Source organism: Numenius arquata, chromosome 6 (genome assembly GCF_964106895.1).
Source record: "Numenius arquata chromosome 6, bNumArq3.hap1.1, whole genome shotgun sequence".
Taxonomy (NCBI): Eukaryota; Metazoa; Chordata; class Aves; order Charadriiformes; family Scolopacidae; genus Numenius; species Numenius arquata.
This window is the reverse complement of record NC_133581.1, coordinates 38,393,534-38,421,324: the sequence shown is the minus strand read 5'-3', so window position 1 is coordinate 38,421,324 and position 27,791 is coordinate 38,393,534. Positions and strand designations below refer to the sequence as shown.

General features: G+C 43.0%; 1 protein-coding gene across 1 annotated transcript in view; it reads right to left on the bottom strand.

Annotated features, from left to right (window-relative positions):
- Positions 1-27,448, bottom strand: part of TTC17 (tetratricopeptide repeat domain 17) — a 63,871-nt gene extending 36,423 nt beyond the window's left edge. The window contains exons 1-15 of the mRNA XM_074148410.1: positions 27,227-27,448; positions 13,824-13,913; positions 12,816-12,985; positions 11,687-11,798; positions 10,416-10,547; positions 9,621-9,730; positions 9,182-9,326; positions 8,663-8,802; positions 8,257-8,417; positions 7,841-7,953; positions 5,441-5,581; positions 4,932-5,047; positions 3,561-3,735; positions 2,806-2,883; positions 495-719 (exon numbers count right to left, since the gene is read on the bottom strand). Of these exons, the coding sequence (XP_074004511.1) occupies positions 495-719; positions 2,806-2,883; positions 3,561-3,735; positions 4,932-5,047; positions 5,441-5,581; positions 7,841-7,953; positions 8,257-8,417; positions 8,663-8,802; positions 9,182-9,326; positions 9,621-9,730; positions 10,416-10,547; positions 11,687-11,798; positions 12,816-12,985; positions 13,824-13,913; positions 27,227-27,442 (2,124 nt within the window). The 5' untranslated portion in view covers positions 27,443-27,448. The remainder of the gene's footprint in view (positions 1-494; positions 720-2,805; positions 2,884-3,560; positions 3,736-4,931; positions 5,048-5,440; positions 5,582-7,840; positions 7,954-8,256; positions 8,418-8,662; positions 8,803-9,181; positions 9,327-9,620; positions 9,731-10,415; positions 10,548-11,686; positions 11,799-12,815; positions 12,986-13,823; positions 13,914-27,226) is intronic.
- Between the last annotated feature and the right edge of the window lie 343 nt (positions 27,449-27,791).

Here is a 27,791-nt window from a genome sequence, read left to right as displayed (position 1 = left end):
ACAACTAGAGCACAGCTTTTTCTCTAGGTGTACAGACGAAAACTAGGGACAAATAAAACAGTACAGATAAAAAGTCAAGTGGCACAGAAAGATGTCTACGCAGCCAAAGATGTCGGTGACATCTGTGCTACTTTAAGGGTTTTAAAAATCGAGACACAATGCTGACAGCATTACGGATTTCTGTTTTAGATGAAAGCGTTGCCAAAACACCAGGATTAGATTCCTTGGAGCCACGGCTGATAATACAGGTTTCGGGAGGCAAAGAGCCTGTCATCTATTTTAGAAGAACTTCTGCTCTAGATGTTTATATTCTCAGCAATCAGCATCACCCACAGTGCGATCAGGAATTTAAAAGAGAATTAAAATCTGTTGCAAATCACAAGGTGGAAGCTGAGCTGCACACCCAGGTAAGTAAGTACAAGTAACATGTACTTAGAAAATAACAAAGGAAAGAACATTCACTGCTGAACAAAGACAAAAAGCCATCATCTTACCTCAGAGGCATTGATGGCCAAAGCCTTCAGCAGGAGCCTGCTGGCATCCAAATGAAGACCATAATGAATCAAGAGGTTAGCAAGATTGACCAGAGGGATGTCCTGATACTCGTGTGGAGCCAAATTAAATGCTTTCTGCAAACAGGTGATGGCAAAGGTGCTATTTCCAACTGCACGCCAGTACAATCCCGCTTCATTAAGCACAAGCCACAGAGGATCTTCCGGCTACAAGGAGAATCATGGAAAAGGATGAAAATACCCACAAAGAGGTGTCTCAGGAAGACAGAATTGCCTGCGCTTTGGTGAGAAACACATGAAACTCACTCTTGCATACTCCCTTATTAACTGGATACAAATTGCACTTCGCTGTGACTGCTGGCAGAGTATTGGATCTGCTCTGCCCTACTCAGACTGACCTGATTTAGTCTGAACTGTCATTTAGCAGCAGCTGCTGCTAACACTCTACTCACATGACTGCCTTAAATTATCCCCACAAAATCACTTAAAATATACAAGCGATAATGGTTAGCTCGCTTTGTGAGCCACTTCAGAGCCTTAAAATTACATTGATAGAGATCTATGAAGAAATTACAATTTGAAGGCCGGGCAGCTTTTAAATTGTAGTTAGATGTGCTTCCAGGTCCTAGATCCAACATCAAGATTTCCTGTCAATTTAAGTTTCAGAATTGTTTTTTCTTACATTTAGTTATCTATTTGTCTCATGAAAGTTGACAAGTTGACATGCATTAGATACTGTTTAAAAATTATAAAACAGCAAGCAACGAGTGAGGGCAGGTGGAAGAACGGAGGAAGCGTCCAATACACCTTGGACATTCCTTCCTCCTCTTTCACCTATAACAGAAAAAAACAAAACACTCATCCTACAGGAGAAATAACAAAACTTTAAAATATTGACAGGTGGATAGAGCTATGTAAAACATCCACTTTCAGATGGAGCCGTTTGAAATGGTTTAGAAACACACTCTAGTTTTTAGTATTTTCAGAATTCCTTATTACCCAGTTCTACAAAGAGTTTAAAGCCTAAAAGCAACAACTGAAATTAATGACCAATCCAACCTACACACCCGAAGCCCAAATGCACGTGTGAGTAGGAAACACACAGCCAGGATTAAAGAATGGGAACAGATAAGTATCTCTACGGTAGTACTGGGCTAACACAATACAGCTGGCATTGCAGATAGTACTGTGTTGAAAAAGTTAATCAGTATAAAGATTTTCTTCCAGATTTTAAAAACAACCTCACACAGGAGGGTTCTACTTATAGTTCAAGATGAAGTGGAAGATAGCAATGGGATATCTTACCTTTTTGGAATACCTTACATAATCTGTCATTGTAAGAGTATTTAATCGCCCCTATTTTGCAATGCACATACGTAACATTACTCGCGTGGTTTTCATGCTGAACTCCTCACCGAATTACACTCCATACACAGGTCTCAATGACCTTTCTTTAACTAAACGGCCAGCAGTTTGTCTTTCCCAACACAAAGATACCAACTGTGGCACTCCTGCTCTAAGAACGTTTATCGCTGGCAGAGTGAGCACAACACAACAGTGTTCTTACGTCAGCATCTCAATGATGGAGAAGTTCAGACTTTTAGCGTGGAGGCAACAGAATGGTACACTTAAAAACAAAAAACCTATGCATCAGGCATGTATAGGACTGTTCTGAGCAGCATAATCACAGGAATCAACGGCTACTGTTCATTTTTCTTCTGGGTAAGACAGAGGCACGTAAAACTGTACTGATTTTAGACTAAAACTTATGCTTCCTGCCACGTGACTGGTGATGACTCTCACAGGCCCCACGCACAATGGAGGTGGCCATTCCACTGGGTGCCACACAGACCTGCAGGCTTTGCCCCAGCATGCTAATTATCCTGACAGAAGATTGGTTTCTTTGGAGAGAGGGGTGGGGGGCGAGAGGCAGGGTAGTGAGGAGGAGGAGGAGGATGAAGAGCAGAAGGCAGGGGTGAGAGATGGAGAAGTAGTTCCAAGCTATTTCTCTCAGTTAAGCAAACAAGTGCCAGGATTAGCTAATTTATTGCTGCTCCATGGCCTACAGCCACAACCAGAACAATAACCACAGGGCTCTTCGGTCTACACTAAGCTAAATTAAGTATTTCTCTGTATGTTTGTGCTGTACTTGTAAACATGGATTTTTAAGGTAGTTTCACTTCAGTTATAGGCAGCAAATAAGCTTATTTCTTGCACATCACTGACTGATTTAGGAGAAAAAAACACCAAATAAAAATTCTGAATTTATCTCACACTACAGGTTTTTACATACCTTTTTCATGGCATAATCTAGAAAGGCTCCTATGTTCGCCTGTGTAATAGATTGATTGTTGATACGGGAAAGCAAGACCTGGACAAAAAAGATTTGATTTTATTTTTTTTTAAACAACTGAAGAAATTTTTACAGTGTATATATCTATATTAGACATTCAAGTCTTATTTCCCTAAGTATTTCTTTAGTAAAGGGGGGAAAAAAAAAAAAAAAAAGGAAAAATTGTTCTAAATAGATGATGTGAACATGTAACAATTAAAGCAGTCAATTTTCAGAAAGCAATACAAAGGAATAGTCTCAGCCTAAAGTTACCAACTTGGCAAAATACAGTAGTTATTGGAAACCCCAAGAAGCTGAACAATGTCGAGTGACAGTTAGAAGTTTTAAAAGAAAGCAGTAATTTTAAATAGTCAATTAACTTTCCTATTCTGTGTATTTTTGATCAGCATTTGAAAGAAGTCAGACAACAAGTCTTATGCTGAGTGACAAGTTCTCCCTTTCTCCAGCCCTATTAGAAAGCGCTTGCTCCCCCTTTTTGGAAGTACTGATTGGCTTGTGATACCAAGTAACCTTTTAAATATCAGAACATATTTAAATATGTTTTAATATCATTAAACATTAAACATAATTTAAATATCAGAACCTTTTAAATATCAGAACAATATCAGAACAGAAAGGTTTTGAGTAAGATTTTTAAGGCAATAAAGAGGAGAACTTTAAAGTAGAAGAGAACCAATGAGAAAAATGTCTCTTACTTGTCTTGCTTGATCATCCGGCATCTTGAATTTCAAATCTAGATTACTGTCTAGTTCCTTGACCAGGATGTTTAGAGATTCATTGTTACGAGCATCAGTAATGGAAGAACAGTCTGGTGCTTGGCTTTCTCCGTGCCCAATGGTATCTCTCAGGATACCCAGGATTGGCTGGACTCTAGCAATAAGAAGAACCAAGACAAATTAACAGCACGTGCTGCATGCCACTAATATATAAATATAAGAATCAGCTACATGATCAACTGACACATCTCACACTGTAGACTGCCACGAGACATGACATGCAAACCAGGAGAGTTCAAGGACAACCCTTCCCTTGAAAAGTCATCAATAGATAAGGTCTTTACTTTCCATTTTTAAGCACATAATACCTGTCAATAATGGACAAGGCAGCAAGATAAGACACAAAAGATTCTCATATTATGCTAATAAGAACTGCACGACGTTTAGGACTAAATAGATAAGTAAAAAAGAAAATGCTGAAGTTTTTTAAACTAAAGTTTGATTGCAAAAACATCAAGAGGTAGCTCAATTATTTGGGAGGAACATTCTAAGTTGAGCATTGGTTTGGTTTTTTTGGTTTTTTTTTTGTTTTTGTTGTGGTTTTTTTTTTTTTTTTTTTTTTTTTTTTTTTTTCCCAAAGGAAGCTTCAGGACATTTGTGGGTGGGAATCTTTGCTTTAACACCTGCTCAGTAGTAGAATTTTATCGACTAGGAGAAGAAAGCTTATAACGTTAAGTGAGCAGGATATTACGAAGTTGCATTGATCTATGTAAGGTAGCTATTGCAGCATAGACACATTTATTTTATCCTGTGTAATAACAAGTATTACCGACTATTCTACAAATAAGCTGGTTTTCTACCTCTGTCCCAAAGGAACGAGCCAGGGCTTTCCACTCATAATCCCTTTTTAGCACTTTCTGGTCTTCACAATTTTCTGTTATCATAACTAAAGCAAAGAGGATGTATGCAATGTCCAACAGTTAATTGTAGTTATTAAATACATGTTCACCTCATTCTCTCTCTCTCAAGGTCTTCTTTTTAAATATACTGTGGAAAACATTCATGCTTGTGCTTCAATCCTCATTCTTTTAGTAATACTGTAGATATTTAATGTATTCACCTTGTACTAACAGTCAGGGAAGAATCACCATGAAACTGGATCTGACTGCTACAGTAAAGACAACAATAAAGGAAAACACCCTCCCTCCTGTGGAACAGCCAGAGAAAGAGGTCCAAACACATCCGTGCTGTTCATTACTAGTTGCATCCATCCTCTCCAGAAAGAAAATGCTCAGTAAACATTAGTGTGAAAATTTACAAATATAATTTTTCAAAAAAGTCAACACTTGCCTGAATCCCCTATTTTCTGGAGGCAGGAAATAAGTTGGCAGTTCTTCTGGATCAGGAATTTTGGGGAAAGATTTCATGCACTCTGACCGATGAGGCCAAAGAATATGCTGTGTTTCCTAAGGGGGAAAGTAATTATTTTTTTATTATTTTCTCAACATCTTTAATATTCTGATTAACAAGCTAATATGAACATAAGGAACAGCCTGGAGTGAAAAAAGAGCAGACGTGTTAAGCTGTTATCTTTTCTGGAGTAACAGCAGTTCTTCTATCTTTACTCAGCCGTACCGCTTTATTTGTGGCAGATGTTTGCAAAGGTACCTAAGAACAACCCCTCTGCGCTGTAGTAGAGTTTCAAAAGATGGGAAACTGGTACAGAGAAACTACAGACATGCTTATCATGTTAAAGAAATTCAGAATGCTGCCTTCTCCAGTGCTGCCGTCCATCAAAACCAAATGCCAAGAAGTTTCCCATAACCAAGGACAAGGTTGACTCTTTCCTCTGCACTCACTCTGTTGGATTCTACGCTCCACACGGAAACGATGGAACGAGCAACGGGGGAAGACTGCAAGGACTGGCTGTGGTCACTTTGGTTTGCGTGAAGATCCAACTTCACAGACGTCATACTAGAAGTTGAAGAGTCTTCTCCAAACTAGAAACAACAGAAACCCAATATTTAATAAGGAAAATATATAGAATATTACTGACTGAATCACAGAATCACAGAATAATATGGGGTTGGAAAGGACCTCTGGAGATCATCCAGTCCAACCCCCTGCCAGAGCAGGTCCACCCAGAGCAGGTCGCACAGGAACGTGTCCAGGCGGGGTTTGGAATGTCTCGAGAGAAGGAGACTCCACCACCTCTCTGGGCAGCCTCTTCCAGGGCTCTGCCACCCTCACAGGAAAGAAGTTCCTCCTCATGTTTAGATGGAACTTCCTATGATCAAGTTTGTGCCCATTTCCTCTTGTCCTGTCCCTGGGCACCACTGAAAAAAGACTGGCCCCATCCTCCTGACACCCTCCCTTATGTATTTAGAGGCGTTGATCAGATCCCCCCTCAGCCTTCTCTTCTCCAGGCTAAAAAGACCCAAGTCCCTCAGCCTTTCTTCATAAGAGAGATGCTCCAGGCCCCTCATCATCTTTGTAGCCCTCTGCTGTACCCTCGCCAGCAGTTCCCTGTCCTTCTTGAACTGGGGAGCCCAGAACTGGACCCAGTTCTGTCCAGATGGGGCCTCACCAGGTCAGAGCAGAGGGGCAGGATGACCTCCCTCCACCTGCTGGTCACACTCTTCTTATTGCACCCCAGGATGCCATTGGCCTTCTTGGCCACGAGGACACATTGCTGGCTCATGGTCACCCTGTTGTCCACCAGGACTTCCAGGTCTTTTTCCTCATAGGTGCTCTCCAGCAGGTCAGCCCCAAACCTGTACTGGTGCAGGGGGTTACTTCTCCACATTATTTCCCCCCCTCCAGTTATGTTATGTTAAACCTCACTGACAAGCTGAAATTCGGGTAGCAGGAAAAAAATGGAAATTTAGGCCTCTCGATCCACTCGTTCCATGGAAAAGTAACATTCATGTTATAAGTCAGTCAACAATGAAAACACAAGTGCAAATCACCAAAACAAAATGCTAAAAGCTACCAAGCAAACATTTCTAATAGACCACAAACAAAATCTACACATCTAAACTGCATAGCTCTAGTTCAGGTCACAGTTACTAAGACTCATGGCTTGCAAAATTATCTTGATAATCTGATTTTATAATTACTTTAACAGGAAGAACATCCAAGAAGAAAACACAGCATAATTAAAAATAATTATTCCTGCTTCTTAAACTAGTTAAGGGGAAACTCCAGAACACGTGCTACATGACAAAACAAATAAAACCATAATCTTTATCTTTAGGTCTAACATGGCAGCGTTGTTGCTTAGGTGCCTTTTGTTCTGGATTTTCAGTATTGGTACACACCCTGCTTCCAAAACTTCTCAATCTTGCTGTATCAGATTCCCTTGGTGCACCGTGTAATTCAAGATACGCGATCAGGAAATACTCACAAAACTGGGCTAACACCTTATTTTTGGGCTGAAAAACTAGATTCAACACCATTGAGCTCTGTTCATCCATCCGTTAATTGCTTATGGCAGCTTTGTGCTCCTTGTGGTAGGAAACAAGATTAATTTGGAAGGAGCATGCAAAAATTACAGGGCTTGAGTCATACAACACTGTAACAAACAAAAGATATTATGATCCATTTTATGCTGTAGAAATAGATGATTGATACCTCATTATTTTAAACACACTTCTAAGCTGTTATATTGGAACATTCTTTCCACTAAAGAACAGCTCTTGTTCCATATACCACACACACAAGAGCGCGTAAAACAAACTTTGCCTCTTCATTAACATTAGCTGCCTAATTAACATTAACATTAAACACGTTACACTCCTGCTAGCATGCCTGAAATGTAGTATATTTCTGTAAGAGAAAGCTGCAATTCCTCAAGTGAAGATTCTTGGACTTCCTAGAAAAAAAATACATGGCTGTTCTATGCAGGTTGAAAAAGCAAAGGAGTCAATATAGAAGTGGCTGCTATCTCGTAAGAAATTTAAGACTTTGGAATAGAATACAAATAACTGACAGTTCTCTTTTCTAAGTAAAACAAAGTCTTATACAATAAACCCTCTAAGTTTCTATAACTCAGAGTCGATCTCAGCTTGTATCTCTAGCAAAAGAAATTAGCATTAAATACTTTACTCTCTGGAAAGCAGAATAAATGAATTCTCACTGTAATTGCCACACCCCAAATGTACTCCCTTTGTCAAGCCTCAAAAAAGAAATTGAACTATTTTGCTAATAAGGCAAACGGGATGCAACTTAAAGGAGTGGTTATCAATTCACAGACAAACCTGAACATATTCCACATTTTCAAAAATGTCCCCGCGGTGATAACGCACAGGCTGGTCCCACTGGCAGTGCAAGCTATGCTGCTGGTTGCCCAGTCTACAAATCTGATGGTTCCCTGTGGAGCACAAAACAATTTTCTACTATAAAAGTGAGGATTCCGAGGAGAGAGAGACAGCAAACAGTCAAGCCCTCTGCCTTCAGTTTGGTCAATCTTTTTTTTTATTTATTTAATCAGCACAGAGGTAATTTTGTCTCCAGAAGACTCAAAACCCCCCTCTGTTCAAGAACATATTGCAATTCCTTGTTTAATAAGCAAAGCACAACAGCCGCTCAGGGCTATCTTACTATATAAAGAAGTTACGTCCCCACATTAATCCAAGTATGTGCTATAATGAGCATGAAGCCTAAAAAGTTGTACCTAATTGAGCTTCTTTTGCCATCTGCGTCTCGTGAATGATGTTCCTCAAGATTTGTTCCTCTTGGATGAGCTTGTACTTGTCTAAAACATCTTGTTGCCTAAGGTAATGGTCATGCTGCTTCTGATACTCCTTCAATTCATTTAATGTTCGCTGAAGTGATCTTGAAAATTCAACAGTGGAAAAGATTTACTTTGAATGCTTTTTAAAATATCAGCTTTTTCCTACAGCGTTGCACAATTTCAACTTTGGGTTCATTAAAGTATTCTTATGAACAATTTTGCTGTATAGTCAAAGAAATACAGAGAGTTGAAAATCATTATTCTATTTGAAATGTAAATAATTGCTGCAACAGAACAACAGAAGTGAGATTATATGAATAGCCACTGGGATCGCTTCTTTAGTTACCTGTGCTGGGCTTCCAATTTTTGCTCAAGTTTTTGCTGACACAGGACAGCATGTTTCCTTTTCACAGCTTGCTCAAACCCTGGTTTGGCCTGAAGAGCGTGATCGTAACACAGGACCGAGTGGTTGTACTCTCCAAGCATCTGAAGGATGACCAAGAGAGAGAATTAGCCATTGCTGGGTAATATTTAACAAAAAAATATTCCATTTTTAAAGAAGTTGTTAGCTCAAATTTTAATTTGTGGTAATGAGCAGCCTGTTGTTTCTGAAACTCAAGCCACTATATCTGCTACAGAGAGGCTGCAGAATTTCCCTGCGATTTATTTCCAAGTGCCGATAAAAATCTTGGCTGAAAGACAGACTTATGGATGAAAATATCTCGACAGAATCTTAAACATGAGGTGTGAAATACATGTGGAACACCAGATACATCATAAAAGAGTAAAGCATTACAAGTAAAGCCAGAAAGATGAAACAACATCTAGTTTTCTACAAGTCTTGGAAAATAAAGATAGTATTTACTGCATATATATTTCCCAAAGTGTAATAGCTGGTAAAGAAGTCACTGTAATCCAGAGCTGCGTGGACCACAATAGCTGCATCCGCGGAGAAGTGAGCCTGGTGCAGAATATTTGCCAAATTTACCAGTGCAATATCTTTATTTTGCCTAAAAGAAGAAAAGAAAATGAAAAGAAAAAAGCAGATGTTAAAAGAAGGTCAGACTGTGTAAGAATCATGCACAAGGAAACATTCTTCAGTCACATATTAATCAAATAGATACAAATATGTAATCTCATAAGAAAATGTCTAAATTATATATATGCCTAGTATAGCTCATAAAGATTAAGAACAAGTAACACAGATTATTCCTTAGGAAACAGTCTTAGAAACTAAAACCTATTTACTAATTAGGATAACTAGAAAAGCAATCTGGAAAGAAATCTTTATTAGCAATTCTTACCTTGAAGAAAAATGAAGGGCACGCATGGCACATTCTACTACTTGGTACGGGTCATTCTTTATTCGCCAGTAGAAAGAAGCCATATTATAGAGTACCCAGGAAGAAGAGTTCTGCAGTCAAGAGAAACACACGAACTGTACTAACTACTAAGAAATGAACTAAAAGGTTAACCAGGGCTTTAATTACGATGGGATGGAAAGCTGAGCTGCTGTCCAAGCTAAGTTATTCTCTTCCTCTGGAAAGCTGCCCTTTGGCAATAGCTGTGAATGTTCAGGAAGAATGAACTAGCATATAAATGTATTAAAGAAACAGAACTTCTGCCTTTCTGACAGGTAAAAATTCAAAATGAAATGAAGTGAGAAGTGACAGTAGTTTAAGCAACAGCAGCTTAGCTGGAGTTCAGTGAGGGTTCCCGTATTTTGCAGGAAGGCATTTCATAAAAACATACATATTTCAGTACTATTGTTTCATCTTTGTTCTTTAAGTACCCACCTTTTGCTTTGAAAGCTCTTATTACCTTGACAGAGCAAGGAATGTGGCTTGCCAGACCACACAAACACAAGAGTCATTAAAGATGACAGAAAGTATCTATTTACTGGCTTTGCTGATGCCTTCTTCCACCCCTGCTTACCCAGCAGAAAACGGTTTTAGTCTGCCTTTTGTAACCGAAATGTCAACCAAAAAAATATATGCGCAAAACTAGTACTGGATCTGATTACACGAAGAGGGATATCTAATCTTACGAGACCTTTCCAGCACTCTCTTTGTGTGTACAGTAAGATTACAGTTTCATACCTTCATTAGCCCATCATAAATACGATGACCTATTTCCTCTATACTTCTTCCCAGCCTCCGTGATAGGTACGTGAAGATTGGATCTTCTTTAGGTAACAAGGGTGCGGAAAGATTAACTCTTTCTTGGACACCCTAAAATAAAAATCGAATATTGGTATTTGTTGCTATTTGCCAACACTTTAATGAAAAGTAGAGAAATACAGACAAGAGCATGACTCCCAGGAAAATTTACAGCTTGCTTATTTTACATTCCTATCATCCTTTCGTATCAAGATCTTAGAGACTCAACAGGATAATGTCACCTTTGACAGATGAATAATATATATTACTATGATAGGCAAGCACTAGAAGCAGCCAAAAGCAGCCTCTGCTTGTGAATGCTACAGGAGAAAAATTCATTTCTGGTAGCACTGTGTATCTGGCAGCTATTGATTTCACTAATGACCACTGAAACACTTAACTCAATGTTTGTCAGGTTACACGCACACTATGAAAGTGTCCCTACATCTCCTCTTCTCTTTCTTCCTTCCCCCACAACAAACGTACTCATTTCAAAAGTACATCCAGACCCAGGAACAGAGCTAGAAAACTTCAGTTCCTGTTTTGTTCATAAGACAAATCCTTATTTGTAGATGAAAAGTTATTTTAAAGACTTGTAATAAAATAAATATCAAGATATGAGCACTAAAGATGTGTCTGTTAGAAAATTTGCTCATACAATACTGTTTTTGCATCACACTTCCACTTCTACAGTAGATGAACTTTGTACTAGTGAAGAACAATTATCTCACCCTCTGGGTCAGGGCTTGGCATTCAGATACCAAAGAGACAGTCAAGTAAGTCAGGAACCATCGACAAGCCCGCAAACAGTTTTCTGACCCTGAATCTTCATACAATTTCCACGACCCTGCTCAGCACTCACCAATTTTCAACTGAAACAAGTCGCAAGTTAGAATCATTTCCAGTGAAAGCTACAATTTTACTAATGAAACATGTGTTATGAAAACAAAACACACCATTTTCCTAACACTGCTCTCTAAAATAAGGCAAACAATAACAAAAGAGAAACAAAAATCTGTGTAACTGATGGAACTGCCCTCCTATAAGCAGACACTTTAAGTGGGGCACAGTTGTGGTTTAAAAAAAAAGTCTGAAACAGTCTGGAAAGATTACAATACCTTTCAACCTTGGCTGAGAACTGCTAGTAAGAGTTTCTTTTCCATCTTCCTGATGGGGAAAAAAAAAACCCGTACTTGCATTTGCTGGCTTACCCGTAAGTGCTGAAAAGCATGAATGCTGTACGGAAGATCTAGAACTTTTGTACAGTCTGGCTGCTGCAGGTCTGGAGGCACCGGCGACTTTGTGTCTATGTAGTCTTCAGGGCTGAGGACACAACAACATAACACAGCAGGCTCCGGATTAAAATACTGCTAAAGTTCACAAGAGACAGCATTGTAGTTGACAGACAGAGTATTCTCATTTGATCATTACAAAAATTCTGTGTTTCAGCACATTAGACCATTTCTGATGTCTTCCCAGATTTCAGTTGTATCAGGATGTTCATCGCTGATAGGATAAAGTAAATACGTTTCTGTCTGCTTTAGAAAAAACATCACCATTTGGACAGCCTCCAAAACATATCAGCGTCAACCTAGTGTATCGCTGCTATGATTAATGATCTATCTGCCAGGGAAACGGCAATGTGTGCAGATTAGAAGACTCTTCAACTGAAACAAACAAAACAAATCCCAAGTATTAGTGAGAAGCCCGAATGAAGGTATCGGAGGATAAAATTAATCATTTCCCACTTCAAGTACTCATCTGATCACGTTAAAAAAAAAATAAACCTAGAAAAACAAAACAGTCAGCCCTGAAGATGAATTACCAATGAAGCTGAATGCCGAGCAGACAGTCCACACATCCTTTATTTGCTAAACACAGCAATATGTGCATGACCAGGAGGTTCAACAGCTTGGTAATCAACAGAATTTCATTCAAATTTAAGTCAAGACAGTTCCCACTACAAGAAGCGGATCTATCTCAAAACACCCAAAGCATGTTCAAGTAAATTCAACCCCCTTCTACACGATGCCCTTCAGCACATGTCTGGTCACATCAGCGCAGAGTTACAGTGGTAGAACCGAGTGGGAGACTGGGATTAACATGGAGAAGTTTCAGGGCAGGGCATGGACAGTTTGGGGGGAGAACAGCATTCCTGTGTTGGACCCTTTCATAATTAGTGGCAGAGGTTGTTTCCATTTTCTTTCACGCTAAGACAAAATAAAACAGCTGTCATATAAAGAACAGTCAGTGATGGTATTTTCCTTTTTAATCGCATTTACAGGTTTTGTTGATTTTTTTCATTCAGTAAAAATCTTAAAATATAAAGCATCTTATTACCGGATATCTTTGCTCTCTAAGGTGATGTACGTGCCATCGTATAGATCTAGGTCCCCCAAGGGCACCTTTGCTTTAATGCAGTCCGGATCCTCTTTATTATGCCTTTGTTCCAGCCCTGTGTCTCTGTCTTCATTTTCCTCTATATGAATCTTTTGAGCAACTAACTGTTTCTGTAGGAATAAAAAAAAAAAGGAAACAGAAGAATGTATACTGATGAAAGGAAACACTACAGTAGCTAGGAGTTGAACAGTCCAACTTTATCCTTAAAATAAATTTGAAGAAAATCTAAAACACTCAGGTTTTAGGAATATTTCCCTGTATTTTATAACATCTGTAGGACATTTTTTTATTTAGATGGAATATAAATAATTTCATTAGAGATAATACGACCTAAACAGGCCCTTATTTCTCCTGCTGTAACTACGAAGAGGGCTAATAGCACTCCAAATTCATGGTAGCCCATTCAGAAAAAAGAAGAAATAGTTACTAGCAATGTGTCAGCTTTTCCATATTTGGACCCTTTTCCTCCACTGTAAAACCTCATGGTTCATTAAAGTCATTTTCAGAAGGGTGTTTTCAAAGCTTTTTTCAAAAATAAGTAGGCTTGAAGAAAACTAGAGGTGACCTGCTCTCTGATGTGTCCTGGAAAGAGCAATGGAAAGAAAGACCCGACAAACCCAGAGAGGAGAAAAATTGGTGGCCTACAGGCTGTACTGCAAACAGCAGCTATAACAAATTGAAGACAACACTTCTACAAATAGTTCTGGAATACAGTAGTCAGCTACGGAATTCAGTACCTAAATGACTTTACTTAAAAATGTTAGGGTTTATGGATACCAACAGGGAATGATGTAGCTGGGGACAATGATAACCAATTGAGCAAACTTGAGGCACAAAATTCTTGCAATCTGAAGAATTTGTCATCCTTTCACTGAAATCTATCACTAAAAAGCTCACAAAACCCCCTGTATTTTCAGAAATGAGTCAGTACGTAACGTTATGCTTTACCTCCAGTTCTTTGAGGTAGTTAACTGTTGTTTCTTGTCTCATTAGTATCACCAAATCATGTGGGTTCCTCAAGTTCATTGGTGAATCCACCTGCAAGACATTTCAACAGTCTATAAGGTAAGACATTCTCCTAACGAGAGCAATTTTAAAAGCTAAGAAGTTACGTTTATTCAACTACAGTTTGTCTCCTCAGAGGCTTTCTGGCCACTCAGCATTCATATAATCTCCATGTTTTACATCTGTACTTCAAACAACATTGTGATTTGAGAATCCAATTCAAACCACGCTTTAATTTTTAAACCTATTTTAGTTTATTCAGGCACACAAATTCTAAGCATAAGAGGCAAGAAAATTTCTCGCAAAAAAAAATTACTGAGAGTACGGACTGCTGAAGTACTAGATACCTTTAACTGCAATCGCAAAAACCTATTTTCTTTTATAGCTTTAAAATTCCTCCATCATGTCCCTCAATAGCCATAAAGTATTCAGCTTCAAGCCAACTCCTCCATGCAACCAATTTAACACAATGGCCTAGAGTTAAGATAGATCTACTGCCTTCAGGATGAAGTAAATGAACAAAATCAAGAGGCAAGCAGACGAAGACTGAAAACTCTGTTACAGAAGATAGGGCCACCGCTTCCCCAGCTATGCACAGGAGGTAGCAGCTCTACGAAGAGTGACATTATGGGTAGGTCACAGACAAGAGTGTTTACATGCCAGACCTTTACTGGGCTCGCTTGAGAGCAAGCCCAAACCCAACAGCTGAATGGGACATAATCTCAGTAGCTTTATCTGAACTAGTAAATTAAACCAGCTCATCGAGGATTCAATGAGTATGAGAACAGAAGCAAGGAAACAGACAGGAGTATGTGATAACAGGATGAGAGATAGAAGGGTGACAAGGACAGCAAGATCTCCCATTTTTAACATAATGACTGTTATTGTAGATGATCTACACCAAGGTGTTCCTGGATCTGCTCAGTTTCCATTCATGCTTCGAGGATAGGGAACTAGCTACTGCATAAAGATGTAAGCAGTACCCATGTGTCAGCGCTGATACCTCTACATGGGCTGTCCTCCCCCATGAAATCTGTCCAAACTTAGTGACCTCACAAAATTTAATGGAAAAGTTTGCCACACGTGCACGTGCAGGAGAACCTCCTGAGCTCCAGCACTTCATTTTTTGTCAACTTGCCAAACAACTTGGACACCTTTGTGGGACTCTCTTATTGTAGAGAACTGCATCTCCAGTAGGACAACAGCGAATTTCCTGCTCATTTGAATGTGTCCTGTCAACAGATTAAACCTTAGGCCATGTCCCCTTGGCTGCAAGTCAGATAAGAAGCTCACATCTACTTTCTTTGGACTACTGACTGTGAAGTCTACATTCCTTGCAAGCCTCCCTACTGAGTAAGGATCCTATACCCTAAGATAAAAAACATTTGTTCCCCTCCCACTCAAAAAAAAAAAAAAAAAATCCCAAAGGGTGGTTTTGGCTAAATTGGGCTAAGTATTCCTTTCTAAATCAAAAGCCGAACCGCTTCTTTTAGCATGGAGCCATTTTGGTGGATGGCTACCTACGCAGTCCGGATACTTACATGTAACTCATTTTCTGCCTTACACAAATTAATTCTCTTAGATCACCAGATAAATAGAAAATAACAGGTGCTTCTGAGACCTGTTTATTTTTATGTTATGAATTTGGAGATGATGGATTTAACTGTTGCCAATAAAGGCTGACCACGTATCCACAATGATCCAGAGAACCGCAGAAAATACCGTATCAAAAAAACTAACAATGTTGTTAGTGGAAGTACTAAAGTCTACAGCGTTTTACTTACAGTCACATTGCTCGTTTCCTCCTATGGGCCCCACCTCGCTTTGAACTAACTGCACACAAACCCGAGTTGACGTACTAAATGGAGCACTTCTTCCTGCCTCGTTTGCTAAAGAAACTATTGTGGGGTGCACAAGCGAACGAGAGATGAATTTGTGGGGATCTGGAGGGGTATGTCACTGAACCAGCATGTGCAGGCTGACAGAAAAGCAACGCCAACAAGTACCAAATTCCTATCAACTATTACCCGGCAGCAGAAATCAAAGTAGAATCATAGAATCATCTGGGCCGGAAGGGACCTTCAAAGGTCATCTAGTCCGACCCCCCTCGCAGTCAGCAGGGACACCCCCAACTAGACCAGGTTGCCCAGGGCCTCGTTGATCTTCACCTTGAATGTCTTCAGGGAAGGGGCCTCAACCACCTCCCTGGGCAACCTGTTCCAGTGCTCCACCACCCTCATGGTAAAGAACTTACTCCTAATGTCTAATCTAAATCTGCTTTTTTCCAGTTTAAAGCCATCACCCCTTGTTCTGTCATTGCTGGCCTTTGTAAACAGACTCTCCCCAGCCTTCCTGTAGGCCCCCCTCAGGTACTGGAAGGCCGCTATGAGGTCTCCCCGGAGCCTCCTCTTCTCCAGGCTGAACAACCCCAGCTCCCTCAGTCTGTCCTCGTAGCAGAGGTGCTCCAACCCCCTGATCATTTTGGTGGCCCTCCTCTGGACCCGCTCCATCAGGTCCATGTCCTTCTTATATTGAGGGCTCCAGACCTGCACACAGTACTCCAGGTGAGGTCTCACCAGTGTAAAGTGGCAGAATCACCTCTCTGGATCTGCTGGCAACACATCTCTTGATGCAGCCCAGGATGCAATTGGCCTTCTGGGCTGCGAGAGCACACTGCCTGCTCATGTCCAGCTTCTCATCCATCAGCACCCCCAAGTCCCTTTCCTCAGGGCTGCTTTCTAATACCTCATCCCCCAGTCTGTATTGATACCGAGGATTGTTCCGGCCCAGGTGCATAACTCTGCACTTGCTCTTGTTGAACCTCATGAGGTTTACTTGAGCCCACCTCTCCAGCCTGTCCAGGTCCCTCCGGATGACATCCCGTCCCTCTGGTGTATCGACAAGACCACACAGCTTGGTGTCGTCCGCAAACTTGCTGATGGTGGACTCCATCCCTCTGTCTATATCGTTGATAAAAATGTTGAACAGTACCGGTCCCAGCACAGAACCCTGAGGGACACCACTTGTCACTGCTCTCCATCTGGACTTAAAGCCATTGAGTACTACCCTCTGGATGCGACCATCCAGCCAATTCCTTATCCACTGAATCGTCCACCCATCAAATCCTTATCTCTCCAGTTTGGCGAGCAGGCTGTCATGGGGGACCATGTCAAAGGCCTTACAGAAGTCCAGATAACAACAACAACAAGAAGAAGTAACAACAACAATCGAACAGCAATGTTGCTGAATTAATTCATAAAGTTATGTAAATCCACCAAGAAATCATCTCAATTTAAGTAGCATGCATGATATTTTTCTTTCATCTTCAAATTTACACTTCCAGATCCGACCTCAGATTGTCACCAGATAATGAGCACCTTCTGATAATGGCAAAACCCTCCAACTTAGTAGAAACTTAATATTACTAAATAACCCTACCAGTCATTACCTAAGACCAATGCAGTATGTAAGCGTAAAGCTCTAAACCCAAAACTTCAGCAGTAAATCCAACCTTACATTTATTTACATTTAATCATTTCTGACTCTCGAAGTTCAAGACTTCCATCGCAAGAAACTACCAGAGTAAAGACTATTATTGGCTCCTAAAAATTAAAAACCCAATTTAGGTGCAATAATTGCTGAGGAAGAATCTGAATGGAAAAATTAAGCAGCTGCACTGGACAATCATACGAGGTTTGCACCAGAAACTTGAGTCAGCACATCCGATGCATTCAGAGCACTTTGGGCAGCTTGTAAAAGTGGGTCAAACATCCCGTATCAGTTCTTCTACTCTTCACTTTATACATTTACAGTATAAAGGCATTACAAAACAATAACTGAGGAAATAAAAAACATTCAGATCTACAAAAAAAAATGCTATATGACACAAAGGAAAACAGACTCTTAACCGAAACCCACAGGAGATCTTATGCTATCAAGCCTGCAAATGAGGAAAATAATGCCAACTTGGTCTTCAACAGGCACCAGTTTGGAGAATGATGGTGCTCAAACTTCAGAATTTCATAGAATTTCAAGTGCAATTTCCTTATCGTGCTTAGACTGATGCAAAAAATCACCCTGCTGCCAAGTAGGGGAATCCTCCCTTTTCTTACTACCTGTCATCTTATAGCTCCACCGAGAAACAGGTCAGCCAATTCAGCTGAAAAATAACTGGAAAGATAAAACAATTAGTTTTCAGCCAGATCAGCAGCCCAGTCTGAATCAGCCCCAGGTGAGTACTTCATCGTCCCCCCCTCTCCACGCGACAGCCACACGGCTCTCGAACTGCAGCCTCTTCCTCCGGGATCCGGCCAGCAATGCTGTCAAGGCTTTTGGTTCCTTATCCACCTTTTTGCGACATCCCCCCTTGGCCAAGATCAAACCCATTTTCTCTTACACCACCAGCGGTTTCTATGCCTGGAAAAAGACAAAGCTGACCTACTCAGCTGTGAAGAGCACCAATCCCGCATTTGCCATCGAGGGCAGTAATACCACCTCATGAAGAATCTGGCACAGCAAAGAAAGATGTAACACCCACATAATCTATACAGCAGAGGTAAGAGAGGAAGTGTGAAGACACGTGGGCAGCAGCACATGCTGAAATCGAGAAGGCACGCTTGGAGCCCTGCAGGGCTCACCTTCTGGGTGTTCACACTTCGCCCCGTCCTCAAGTGCCACCTGGCATCTTTCTGCTTTCCAGGTGCAGCCAGGCTCCAAAGCCCAGAAAATTATACCCTGAATAAAAAACATGACACATGCCACAACTTCCCCGTGGGCTGCTCGTTACAAAAATTTAAAGAGAGGACAACACACTCCGAAGACCTGGAAAAGCCCTCACAGCTTCACTCGCTGGTCCAAAAATTCTTTAGTCAGAAATACAACAGTCCAAATGACGTGTATTTAATGGATCCCTGGAGACTGTTCTGGATTACACCCATTCCTTTAAGATGCTAGGTAGATTTAGAAGATACTGATTTCATTCAGTCTCACATCATCCCTGTGCTCTTACAGCCACTCACCGCCTCTATTTAACAATCACCCAGAGACTGACCCGGTTGTGGAAACGCCTCCAGCCTCAAGGAAGTATCTAAAACAAAACAAGAAGAGGCTGCTTCCATGAGAGAAGTTCTGCATAAAATATCAACTTATTTTTCTTCTTTTTATGTCTGTTACCTTTGCACGGTTGAACATCTTCATGGCATCCATTAGAGAAAATATTTCTTTAGACACAAAACAGTAAGCAACATGAATGGTACGGGATCGTTTTGAGGAAAGAGCATATTATATCCACAACTGCATATGTTCTTATGGTACAAACAGTATGTATTGAATAGTTCATAGCAGTACCTCCCCTCTTTTATGACAGCTCAGGTATTTGCAAATAGTTGCGTATTGAAAGCCTCCTGCTCTGAAATAAAGGGCGTACGTGGCCCCTGACTTTCTAAGCTTCACCAGACTTGCTGATGATACAGTTCTGGGACCATTGGAACAAATTAAAGTGTGTGTTTGTTCTGAGCGCTGCTGAAGATGTGCGTGGTACAGCGTTTGCATTTAATTTTTTAACCAACTAACTAGTAAGGAAAACAGAACAAAACTTTGCTCTGGAAACCATCACAGGTCTGACTTCAACAGTTAAAAACTTATTAGAGGATGGGTGTTATTTCAGAAGCTGTCATGTTTTATTTCAACGCTGGGACAGCTGCAATCAAATACCTAGGTGTTCTCAGATGCTTCTTTTTACCTTTGGATTGAACCTACTGCCAGGTAAGACTTGATCTCACCTCAGTGTGTCACACTCTCTCCCCTACCACACAGAGAGCTGCAGATATCCCCCCCGTGTTAAAAACCACTTCACTTTTGATGCTTCCTGTCACATTTAAGACAGGAGCTGAGGACGTTACCATAAATTCAAATTGCATTAGAAATGGTAGCTCTGCTTTTCTGCAATACAGGGCAGTGGCCTGCTAATACTGCAGATCCTTCACTCCTTCACACAAAGCCTGTTGTCCCTCATCATTAGGAAGAAATTCTTTGCTGTGAGGGTGGGGAGACCCTGGAACAGGTTGCCCAGAGAAGCTGTGGCTGCCCCATCCCTGGAGGGGTTCAAGGCCAGGCTGGATGGGGCTTGGAGCAACCTGCTCTGGTGGGAGGTGTCCCTGCCCAGGGCAGGAGGGTTGGAACTGGATGATCTTTAAGGCCCCTTCCAACTTGAACCATTCTATGATTCTGTGATCATCTGATTAGGGGAGCCAAAAGAGTGAAAAACAGAGGGATACTGTGATTTAGCTCATGTTTTGCAAAACGTAAGCAGCTCCTGACAAGACACTGCTGGGATGAAAGAGAACAGATGTCAACCTGCAGAGCTCCTGCAGCCTCATGGCAAGGAGAGCTGAGATTCCTGCTCCAGAACATATGCTTGTTCCAACTTACTCATTTTTTAACTCAAAGCATCAGGCTGATGGCAGAGCACCATGTCCATCGACTTGTCCTCCAAAGGGCTGAAACTGTGACACTCGAGATGAAGTGCTTGAAATGCAAGAATCTGACTTCAATTCACACACAGTAAATAGGCGAAAAACGGCGCTGAAGAGCTTTCCTTGAAACTCTGATGTCCTCTATAGCCACACTGCAGAACACCTGCCAGTAAACCCCTGCTAGAATAAACCCTCTCTGTTCAACTTTGCCCAAAGGTGAAAGTTTCTTTATGAAGCACAGTTCACATTTATTCACTGTCACAAAGTACACCAAGAACCTGATTCAGCAAGAAACACGCAGAATTTGTATAACGCAAAAAACCAAAGACATAGGAGTTGAATCAAATCCTGAGGTTTTGGAGTGTCTCTTGTGTTACCTGCATATAGCAAAGTCTCTGAATAATTACACTTGTAAGCTTTGCCAAACCTTCTGGTATATTTTCCCCCCACCATCCAGATATATTGCACCAGGATGTAAATTTTTTTAAAATGAGGGTCAATGAATGCCTCAGTCAACTATTTTTAGGTAATGCTTTTTTTAAAGTATAGTGGAAATCCCACTGTTAATTGAGGCATGACAACACCAAAACCAGAACAGCTGTTAGTGCCTCCGCATAAGTCTTCTAAAAGTCTTCTACTACATGCAGAAGGCAGATGATGACAGAAAGAAGCCGGAGAAGACACTACATCAAACGATGGCGTACAGCAAAATAGGCTCCTTGTACTTGTTTTACAGGCTTGTTTTATAGATAGTGGATCTTTTGTCACCGTACTTGCTAAACAAAGGCAATTCCCACTCAAATAGGCTGGAACTCCTTGCACTCTCAAGCGGGAGGGAAGGATCTAAAAACTGATGCTTGCCTTTTGGTATACTCTTGCTGTCTTGAGATACTCTACGCTCCCAACATGATGCTACCACTGCATTTCTGAAAAAGCCGCAAAAAAATAAAAATCAGTAGCAGTTTCAGTGCAAGACAAGCTACAAAACTGCAAAATATACGCTGTGGCTTATCCAAACGATGAGCGAGGAGTGTAAGAAGACAGTTGTTCCAAGGGATGTCTCCGAAAAAGTCACACAGAAAAAATGCTGAATTAAGTTTTTATAAAAAGTATTGAGCCATTTAAAAGCTTACAGCTTCAGAATCTATTAACAAACAGCATGAGGTGTTTGGACATTATTAAGAGTAGCTGCGCTACAGGGAAAACAGAAATTTTAAACACTTGCAGCACTTCAAACATTAAACCTAACAAAATTGCAGTATTACTGAACAGATCTACTCAACCCAGATCACTTCCCGAGGGCACACCAGCTATGAGCATTCTAGATAACAGATCTAAATACATCAAAGGAAAACAAGACTTTATTTGTAACATCACTTGTCTGCACTGTGTTATGGGTCATACTTGAAGGTAACATCTACATTTCCAATGTCTATATTCTAGCTAGGGTTTATTTTCTACAGTAGCAAAACAGATGCCAGCCATACACTCAGTTCAACCAAAACAAGAGATGGAGAGATCATTCATATCCATCTGTAATGAACAAGCATTTGTTTTCATAAAGTCAGATTGGTTCCTGCTGCCTGCGCGCTGCTAAGGCCTAAAAATATTGTGTTGCAATGTTGAACCTACAGAAAAGGAAAAATACTAATTAGACTCACAGGACACCGAAAAAAGGTTAACCTGGAGCAGTAATTTCTTCAGCAAATGAACAGCAGACAAGCCATTAGTTTTTCTGGCTAAACTTTAAGGGATACGACTTTATCCAGTGATGTATTTTTAGGGCAGGCACTTTATACCACAGTTCCCATTTTCTAACTGGTTAGAAACAGGTAAGGGTTCAGCTTTAAAAGTTTTTTTTGTTTAAAAAACCAAAACAAACAAGCAACAAAAAACCCCAAACCAAAGAGAAAAAAAAAAAAAACCAGAAGAGTCCAGCTACCTAAAATAACAGTGGATTTCACAGTCCTGCTGCCTTTGCTTTTCTGGGCTTTGATGGGGCCTTCATGCACACATGTGCTTGGGTCGCTTCCAGGCTATCCTTTTGCTGTGAAGCTCACCACTACAGAATCACAGAATTGTCCAGGTCGGAAGGGACCTTTAAGGTCATCGAGTCCAACCATCAACCTAACACTGACAAAACCATCACCAAACCATGCCCCTCAGCACCACGTCTGCCCGGCTCTTAAATACCTCCAGGGATGGCGACTCCACTGCTCCCCTGGGCAGCCTGTTCCAATGCTCCATAACCCTTTTGGTGAAGAAATTTTTCCTAATATCCAACCTAAACCTCCCCTGGTGCAACTTGACACCGCTTCCTCTTGTCCTATTGCCTGTTCCTTGGGAGAAGAGACAACCATCCCTCACTATAATATGGGGAAGGCATGCCAAACACCAAGCACAGCTTTCACCACAGAATAATCAGCTCTGAACAGTTGATTCCTATCATCTTCTCAGCTTGTCCCACCCTTATTTTAAAAGTGACAGAAAACAGAATGAGAGGCTAAGAAATTGAAGTGTGAGGGTGCTGAGAGAAATGAGACCAGGGGGCTGCCCCGTGCCCGGAGGGGAAAGGCTGTATGGAAACACCAGGAATGGTGGAGCAAGTAAGACACGGTGCCTACACGCGGTCGGAGCCACTGCCAAGGCCTTCTGGACTTACAAACTGAACTACCCGGGCATATATTACTATACTGAGCTAAATCCAGACATTTTTGTATTAAAGCTTTGCTGTCAGCAGTCAAAATCCAGCACAGGTTTCCCTGCAAGACAGCAGCAGGCGTGGGGGGAATGGGCACCGACAGCCGTACTTCAGCTGCCCTTCGGACCTGCCTCCCGGCTCCTCCACCTCCGATGCAAATCTTCCACTGCTGAGCCGAGAATAGGGAAAGCTACTCCTCCCCTACCACTGCCCCCAAGAACCAAAAATTTGCATTTCTGACTGCGTTCCGCGTACAGGCTACCACCAGGCCTATTTTTATCAAATTCAGATCTATCGGAGACCTTCGCAGCGAGGCAGGAAGACTGCTCCCCCACAAGCAGGCAGCTCTGGGGCAGCTCCAGGTCAGCAGCACCCCATCGGGGACAAGGACGTTAAAAGTCCCAGCCGTTCACCACACCAAAGTGTTCAGACTTTTCAAATATATTTATGAAAAGGCAAAAAACTTAAAGAGAAGTTTTTTGGGTTTTTTTTTTTTTAAACTACTATTTTTTCATGCTAGAGGAAGGCCTAAATCCCACGGTCTACTGGTGATCAAGAGAGAAGTTCTAAAACACAGAATCACAGAATGGTTTGGGTTGGAAGGGACCTTAAAGACCATCCAGTTCCAACCCCCTGCCATGGGCAGGGATACCTCCCACCAGACCAGGTTGCTCAAAGCCCCATCCAACCTGGCCTTGAACCCCTCCAGGGATGGGGCAGCCACAGCTTCTCTGGGCAACCTGGGCCAGGCTCTCACCACCCCTCACAGCAAAGAATTTCTTCATAATATCTAATCTAAATCTCCTCTATTTCAATTTAAAACCATTACCTCTCGTCCCATGGCTCCCCTCCCTGATCAAGAGTCCCTCCCCATCCCTCTTGGAGCCCCTTTAGGGACTGGAAGGGGCTCTAAGGTCTCCCCGGAGCCTTCTCTTCTCCAGGCTGAACAACCCCAGCTCTCTCGGCCTGTCCTCACAGCAGAGGGGCTCCAGCCTTCGGAGCATCTTTGTGGCCTCCTCTGGATTTCTAAAACAAAGCAGGTTTCCCTTTTCCTGAGGATAAGCTGACCTATGGTTCAAAACCATTGTGCTTCAGCCCATCACCCTGGGTTTGGAGGACATCTACTGAACTGTGGTAGACCCACACCAACCTCCAGTCCAGGTATCTTCGCACAGACTCATAAAGAGGCACATTTACTGGCAACTGTTTTAGGGAAGACATGCTACATTACACGCTTCAGAGTAAGGGCAAAAAGTTGTTTTGTTTAGGACACAACAGACTTGGAAGAATCAGAAATTCAGTCAAGAAAGAGGTCATACAGCCAAGCAAACTAACCTTTAGAGAAAGAACAAAGCAAACATCCACCCGTCATTTTCAAGATAGGACTGACTGCTTAATATCTCGCAGAAGATGCTTCCTTAAGCAGCAAGTAGCTTTTTATTTGGCTGCACTAAATTTTCAGCATTCCTTGGTTTTCCTCTCGTCTTGGGTGTACTGTTCCCATCTCACCCTGCCAGCATCCGCTTGCAGCCAGAGGACAGACATCAGTAATGCATTAACCACCTCTAAAGCCATCTGTGAATCACCCTGCCTTGCTGCAACTGGAGGCACACTCGCACTCAAATCCAACAACTGTCAGCTAAAGTCTCCCCTCTTTCCTTGTACTAAGCCAGAATTAAGCACGCTACTGCACTGCATGAAATTCAGATGTCACGTTTATTGAGCAGCTAATCTCCTTAGCCCCAAATAAGGCTCACCAGCATCGCTCATTCCCTCCCTTCTCCACATCTTCTCCAACAAGCTTCAAAACACACGACAGTGCATTAAAAACAAAACTTTTGGCCAACTCAGATTCTTTGCCAGAGGCTCTCAGCTCCTGGCAACACTTCCCCAGTCCTGCTTTGGGCCATCTGCCTGGTAGGTTTCTTTGCTTCTTTTAGCTTAGTTCCTCAAAACTAACTTTTTCAATAGTCCTTTGAGTGCCCGCCAGCTTGCTCAACTTTAATCACCTCCATCCAGGGATCTTTAGAAAGACCCTACCTCAGCTCTGATATGTCAGGTCTCTGAGAGGTGACAGCAGCTGGTCCCCATGAGTAAAGCCATGAATGACTCCCGAAACTGCTTCCTGCATTGCATTTGTCACTTGTTTGTCCTCTCTTTATGCCACGCTCTGTCTTCTCTTGAAGTACACTAGTTTTTGTGTCGAGGGACTGGCTTCCCTACTGGCAGAACAAGCACTGTCTAAAATCAGTTATATATTACCCTGAACTTTATACTGTGAGTTGTGAAATAAGAAGGCATATAAACACGTGCATGAGCAGATATAATCTCATTAAAGAGAGATGATTACTCAGTCCCAGGCTTTGCAGGAACACACATCTGAAGGTGGACTCAGACCAAAAGAAGAACATGAACTGATCCACAGAATGATGTATTTGACCTGAAAACAGGCTACTACAGCAACAGATACAGCTTGACAGCTTTTCTCCTGATGGCTGACTGAGACAACGAGATGTTACATGCACTGCTGGGAATTAATTTGTTTCTCCCCTCAGAAATGCTCACTAGAAACTGTAACAGTAGGGCCTACTTAGCAAGCACTCCCATGTACTAGATAAGATCTTGCTGATAAACAGAAAATTGTTTGGTTTGCCTTAATTTTGCCACCTCTGCCAGGCTGTTGCACCACTAAGAACTCCAGCTCAAGTCTTGGGCAGGGCACTGCTAGCTGTCCTGTATCACAGCAAAATCAACCACACATTCAGAGGTGTTCTGCAGGGATGGCAATGGCAATAACCACAAATTTAAGTATCATTTTCACAAGAGCCGGGGAGCTGACAGTAACAGACGCTGAAATACATCTTATTACAAAAAAACTCATGGGACAGTTAGAAGCACTGTATCCCACTACGGAAGAATCAAACTCCTCATATTCCAGCTAAGACTGTATTTGTAGTTTTGAGTTCCCTTGCTGGAAATGGATGGATTAGTTTTAACTGTGCAAGGTAAGAGAAGTTATTCCACTGATATTATTGTATCACCTCAGCTACAGACCTTTAGCACTGTGTACATGGAACATTGGAATTCCCCGGCTCAGAAAGCACTGGTGCCTGTAACAGAAGAGCTCACTGCACAGCAGCAATGGTCCAGCGGAAGCTTCTACCTGTACCATCCGTTAACCGACATCATAAAAAGCCTTTTCTTAAAATCAGTGCTGAGTTTAGCTCATCAGATTTTTCAAGTCATTTTAGCTCATTACATTTTTTTTTCAAGTGACAGCTGGTTTTCATGCAATAATCAAAATCAACACCTCACCCAATTTCATACCATGCAATTAACGTACACACACAGATGCTTCTGGACCATTAGCATATACTCTCACCACTTCCACGCTACATAAAGCAGGGACAAGAGGCAAGAGAGCACCGGAAGCGTTGCCGTTCATTAATTTATGATCAACTAGGGTGAGAGAGTGCCCGGAGCCACGCAGCCAGCTGAAGGGCCCCAGACCCGTAACAACAGCAGGGGCTTCCTGCAGAAGAAAGCCACTTCCACCTGCCTGAGGGCCCCCATGCTTTCTCAGGGGAGACCCCACCAAAAAATTCCTCAGCACAGCCCGGTACCAAAACCAGACGCTTTGACGGACCCCCCCAAAATTACTGCAGGAGGCCGCGGTGCCGCTGCACCCCGCAGACACCCCAACCGCTTCTCCTCCTCTCCCTTCCAGGGGGACCGAGGGGCGGCCGGGGCTGGGGGGACGTGAGAAATGGCGAACACAGGGGTAAGTCGGGCCGCGCCGGAGGAGCCGGCAGGGAGGGCACCGGCCGCCTGGAGGGCTCCTGGCTCTACGGGAAGGTCGCAGCCCCCGCGTTACGGGCCAGGGCCTGGGCCCGGCTGCTTCCGCGACCACCGGCGGGACCCCGCGGCACGGCCTAGCGAGCCCGAGGCGTCAGGGAGGCTGTAGGTGAGCACCGCCGCCCCCCCGGCGGCAGCAGCTTTCGGACCGGCGGGGCTTCGCACCGGGCCAACGGGCCCCGTCCCCCCGCCGCACAGCTCGGGGCAGGCCGGGGCTGCGGGTGAGCGGCGCGGAGGGCTCTCCCCGCCGCCGCAGCGGGCCGCGACCGCCGGGGCAGGCGGCGGTGGCAGCTCCCCGCGACCGCCGGGCCCCTCACCTGCTGCTGGATCTTCCCGTCCTCGGTGACCACCCAGTGGGTGGTGGCAGCGGCGGGCCGCGTCCCCGAGGCCAGCAGCGAGCACAGGCCCAGGGCCCAGCCGGAGAAGACCCACGCCCGCCCCAGCCCGCCCCGCCCGGACGCTCCTGCCGCCGCCATCTTCCCCAATCCCGGCCTGCCCGCACCACCCGGAACCGGAACCGCCCCCGCCGCCATTTTGGGAGGGGGAGGCCCGAGTGGGGCGGTGCCGCCCCTCGGAGGGAACGGGGTAGGGACAGGCCCTGGGGCGGCTCCGGCTTCCCCGCCCGCAAACCGGGTGGCCCCGGGTGGCTACCAAGAGACGGCGCCGGCAGCCCGCCCCGCCCTGCGACAGCCACAAGGCGAAGGAGGCCGGAGGTGCCGCGGCCACCGCCTATCGGCTGCCCCACAGGCACCTCGCCCGGCCCAGGAAGCCCAGTCGGGTTCTCTGAGCGCTTCAGGCAGGGAACTGAGGAGCCGGTTGAAGGTATAGAGCCCCTTTTTCCTTCCGATGCTTGTCGGCGACATGGAAAAAGCTAAACTTTTC